This window comes from Nanorana parkeri, unplaced genomic scaffold (genome assembly GCF_000935625.1).
Source record: "Nanorana parkeri isolate BGI_ZX_2015 unplaced genomic scaffold, ASM93562v1 scaffold395, whole genome shotgun sequence".
NCBI classification, from domain to species: Eukaryota; Metazoa; Chordata; class Amphibia; order Anura; family Dicroglossidae; genus Nanorana; species Nanorana parkeri.
Window position 1 is genome coordinate 321,287 of NW_017306663.1, and position 5,358 is coordinate 326,644.

A 5,358-nucleotide genomic window follows, 5' to 3' on the forward strand; every position below is an offset into this window, starting at 1 on the left:
CCCTGAAATGAGAAGGGCACCTCCCTGAAATTAATTATTTCAGGTTGGGATGCCTGAAATACATACCTGGCAGATGTGCTGCCCCTCTACTCCCTGTTTCCCCGAGGCCAGGGCTCGGTGGCCTTGTGGGAAATACAGCCCTGACCCTATAGGTTATAATGTGAAGGAATTCAATGAATCAAAAAGTTCTCAAGCTGAATCAGTGTGTAGCACAGAAAAGCTTTCTTACAACAGAAGGAATTCACGTCTCATTCTATCACATACCCCCCCACAAAATATTCCTGCTGCTGTTGTTGACACCCCTTCCTGCCCAGCACTGCACTGTTTGAGTGTCAGTGTCTGGGTTATATAAAACCTTGGCTATAACGCTGAGAAGCAGTCATTTTTTTTTTATTAATGCTTTTTGCTTTAAAATGTTAGCATTTGACATTGAAAGGGTTGTTATACATTACAAGATTTCACATACTAAATTTCATCATTCGGAAGGACGGAGGAGAAAATCATAAAAGGGTCCATAAAAGAAACCACAATAGAACAACGATAATGAAAAATGACAACTAGGGGAAAATAACCACAACTGTGCTGTATTCTGTTGTTTTATAGTCCTGATGAAGGGGGTGCATTTACCCCAAAACACCTCAACCTTTGTTTTACCTACTAAGCCCCAGTAAATCTTTTGAAAGATTCACCAAACTTGTATGTGGTTTTGTTAACACATATCCTGGCACTTGTTAAAAACATTTATTCCCCCTTAGATTAAATGATGAATTACAGATACAATATTATTGCAAAGGCAGAATACATTATAGATCACAATCCTTACTTGCTGTTGCGTTGCCATCACATTAGTAATGTGCTTGATGATAATGTATAATTCATGCAAGAGAAACATTTAGTAACATTATATAATTACCTTTTACTAACCTACCATTGAAAATGTTCTGATATACATAATTTAGTAATCACAAAATTAGTATTTATCATATAAAAAAGACAGAATTGAGATAAAGCAGCTGCTAGACTTTTGTTTGTTTGTGGTATTTATGGTGAGGATCCAGCAGTAAAAAAAATGTGTAACAACACAAACATGGTTCTGTTACATTACTGGGAATATTATTTTTCAATTGTCAGTATGTTCCCAGTCATAATTATGTCTTTTTGCACTGCTGACCTTCCAGGGACCTAAATTCTTTAAGTTTTAATGAAACAGCATGTTTAAACCAACTGGTTGGTTTTTCATGCATACTAGTGAACCTCTACTGCACAACAGGAAACAAAAAGAAGTGAAAAGAAACACCTCAAAACTGGCTTCAAAACCCCAATGAACCACCCAGCTGTGCACATCTTACTGCGTAGTCAAAACTTATCATTTTAGTTTTAGATAGGATGGTGGCATCCTATCAGTTAATTTTTCCTCTTCTCCAATGTCCCATCTTGGATATTTTTTTCTTCACTGCCTGTCTTGGAGATACAACATGAAGTGAAGAAATGACTAGTTTGTCATGCTTTTAGCAGTTATTTTGTCATTGTAAAGCATTGTCATGCAGTCATGTGCAAACCTAAGTAGACCCCATGGAAATTGTTGACCTTTTACACATATTTGAACAGGCAAACATTAGTTCTTGATTCAAATAGTGCATATTGATAAAGGTGATATATATACGTGAACAAATTACACATAATGATGACATGATGTATACATTTGCTTAATCTAAATGGCTCAAAATGTAGATGTATCATATAGGACAAGTAAGTACATCCCTATATTTACCTCTTTTACATCCATGAAATGACAATCAGGTGTTCCAGATTAGATGCCACTTATTAGAGACTCCTTATTGAGTTTGCAAGTAGTATTTATTTAAACTTCCGATATCTAGGCTCTTGAATTCACTTTGCTTTTGATTTGTGTGGTGTCATCATGCCAAGATCAATAGAGCTTTCAAAGACTCTCAAAAAGAAGGCTATGAGTCTGGCAATAGATTTAAAAAATGGCAAAAAATGTTGAAATCAATTATTGTACTGTAAGGAAAATATTCTGTGGTGTAGATTAAAATGACTGCTAACTTGTCTAGGACTGACCAACCTAGAAAATTCAGCCCAAGAGCTGACGGTGTGATGCAAAACAAAGTCTCCAAAACCCCCGAAAATGTAACCAATGGGGTGTTTAGGTAACTCTTGCAACAGTTGGAGTCAAAGTGCATGCATCTACAATCTGAAAAAGATTGCATCAATTTATTCTACATGAGACGTGTGTTAATAAAAAGCTTTTGCTGTCCAAAAAATTCATTAGAGTGAGATTACAGTTTGTCATGGGACCTACAGGCAAAAATCAGGCCTCCTTTTCAGAACAGTGTTCTGAAGACTGCTTAATCAAAGATACAGTTTTTTGGTTACAGTAAAAGTAGACATATTTCCTGCAAACCAAAGACAGTAGTTCAGGAATAGAACCTCATAACATCTGTGCAGAATGGCTGTGAAAATGTTATGGTTTGGGATTGCTTTGCTGCTCCAAGGCCTAGGCAGCTCGCACAGCTCGTCAACTTTACATTCTGCATCATATCAATGTGTGCTTGATGAGAATGTGAAGCCAGCTGCCCAAACGTTGAAGCTGGACCACAAATGGGTCTTTAAACATGATATCAATCAGAAGCATGCTAGCAAATCCAACAAAGAATGGCTCAGAAAGATGGAAATAGAGATTATGGAATACCCTACCCAAAGCCCTGATTTTATTCCTATTGAAATGCGGTGGGGGATTTTGGAAGAGACAGTTCATGCATGGAAAAACAAAAAATCTTGGAACTGAAGGAGTTTTGCATGAAGATGTAGTCAAAAATGTTAATCTCAATGTCAGAGCCTGGTGGGCAGTTATACAAAATGCCTACAAAAAAGTAATTTCTTCTAAAAGGGGCAAGGGTGTGCTCACTTTTTTTCACAGGAGCCTATTAAATCTGACTATATATATATATAACATTAGTTATGTATATTTTAAAATCCTTAAATACATTTTTAGATAGAACTAACATAAGTACTTCAGCCTTCTTTAGCTGCTCCTTGTTTGTCCAATTAAAGGCTATAGTGTGCTATAGACCAGACTTTATTGCTTAACTGCAGTGTACACACGGAGAGTTTTAGTAGCTGGGCTAGGTGCTTGGATCAAATATGGGATAAATAACAAAACAAAACCTTTGGCAGGAAAAACATTAACAGATGCATACAGTACATTTATTTCAACTGTGAATTTCATTTTCATGGAGCTCAGTTTTAAAATGTTCCTTGAATGAAAATGCAAGTGTGCCTAGCTAGTAGTCCACTAAAATAAAATACACTAATTGAAAGCTAAAAAAAACCAGTAAATGTTAGAGGAAAATAAGGAAAAAAAATACCTCAGACCCCAGCTCTCTGCCACTTCCTCTAATCTGAGTATGTGTTCCCGCAATGTGCAGTAGTAAATTCTGGATGAATTGAGAGGTTCAATTATGTCACTGGCTCTTACAGGAATCAGCCAGAAGCAAGGGTCTGGTTTTTAATCACTGTACTTTATTTTAGGAGTGGGGTCTCCCAGATAAGTGGACCCTGCATTTTTATGCAAGGTCCACTTTAAGTTATACACTATAAATAGTCCAAACATAAATCACAATATTTTTATGATTAGCAATATTTTATTTGCAAACATTAACGTTAATGAATACTATGTTTTTTTTCTAGCATTAATAAAAGATAATATACATTAATAGAAATGAGGAGTGGTTGCAGAGCAGATGACATATCAACAATGAAATCATTGTAGACTGTAAATGGTAGCCTTTTATCACAATTTACTGTTCTTCCTTGGCTTAAACATGTTGTTTCATGTGTTGTAGTGGAGAACAGATACATGATGAAGGATCTTCAAACTGACTGGGCACAGCCAAATGAATCATATGGAAGGTTCAGCTCTCTCTTTAATGTGAAAGGTACTAACTAGCATTATTATCACTGCTGTTTTTTTCTTCTGAGCAAAAGTATACTAAACATATGTATTTCGGAACTTGTTTTATATTTTAATCCCAAGCGGCCTTGGTGCCACTGGTCATTTATTACACGCTATGTATCGCTTATAATTTCACATAGGAAGTTTTACATAAAAGAACCAAATTATACAAAGTGGCAACCATAAGAGAGCAAGTCAGAAAGTGTGAGAGATGGAGAGAGAAAACTCAATATGAAAGCAAAGAGTAAATCACAATGTATAGTAAGCCTAAATAGTGATGAGTACATTTTAATTTTGGCCTTCAGATTATAAATAATTTGACATAAGCAGAATAATCACATTTAACCACTCTGAAGTGGAAAAGGTGATCATACGATTACAGTGCACGTTTACGATATTTCAGATTAAATATGAAAAGATATTGATAGCATATGTCATATGAGGACTATGCTGTACACTCAGCGGCCACTTTATTCAGTTTACCTAATTGTAAAAAAAATATAGAAAAACAGGGATTCATGGGGCTGCAACTTAATCCATAAGACATGGGGACATGGTTAAGAGGTTCACTTGTTCAAACAACATTCTAAAACTAAAGATGTATGATCTAAGCTACAAGTGCATCTATTGTGGGGACCAGGTGTTAAGGTTAAAGCATCTCAGAAACGACTAATTCCCCGGGATTTACATGTTTTACAATCTCCACAGCTACTTAGATAGCTGTACATAGATGTTATGTGAGGAAAGATGACTAACTGATGAAAAAGGTAAGGGGATGGCTATAAACCTAGTGCTCATGTCAACTGTAGCAACGTCTGGAAGGAAATAGGGAGTTTGCATAATCTGTCTTTTTTACACTGATTTCTCTATTTCTTAAATTAGGTTATACAGTATGATTATGTACTGTCTAATAAAGATTATGATTTTAATGTTTGTTATTATTGTGCGCATTCTTACCTTGCTTATACTTTGCAGGAGCAGGACGACAATCCTTTCAGCCCTCTTCTGGACGTTCATTAAATGACAGTCCTTCTGCAGGCATGAACAGCATCTATGGAACCAAAGGTATAAAATACATTCACAATGTTTTCTGTTTCTGGTATAATTTCGTATGTACAGTATACATGATGCCTATAGGCTACTTTCATATATAAGGCATCAGCTACTATAGGCGCACTGCATATGGTTAGAAGTGCATACACCATATATAATAAAAAGATTCCTACCAAGAAAACTGCTAACTCTATAAATGAGCATTATATACTATACTGTGTATTCAAATACTACATTTGAATGTTTTATATGACATAACTTTGATGTTATCATTGTTGAAGTGTTTATTAGGACACATTTCATTTGCAAAATAAAAACATTATATATAC

The 5,358-nt window shown here is 35.5% G+C and overlaps 1 protein-coding gene across 1 annotated transcript in view; it reads left to right on the plus strand.

The window, feature by feature from the left end:
- TRIM29 (tripartite motif containing 29) overlaps positions 1-5,358 on the plus strand; it is a 35,266-nt gene that overhangs the window by 24,977 nt on the left and 4,931 nt on the right. The window contains exons 5-6 of the mRNA XM_018559448.1: positions 3,867-3,959; positions 4,952-5,041. Of these exons, the coding sequence (XP_018414950.1) occupies positions 3,867-3,959; positions 4,952-5,041 (183 nt within the window). The remainder of the gene's footprint in view (positions 1-3,866; positions 3,960-4,951; positions 5,042-5,358) is intronic.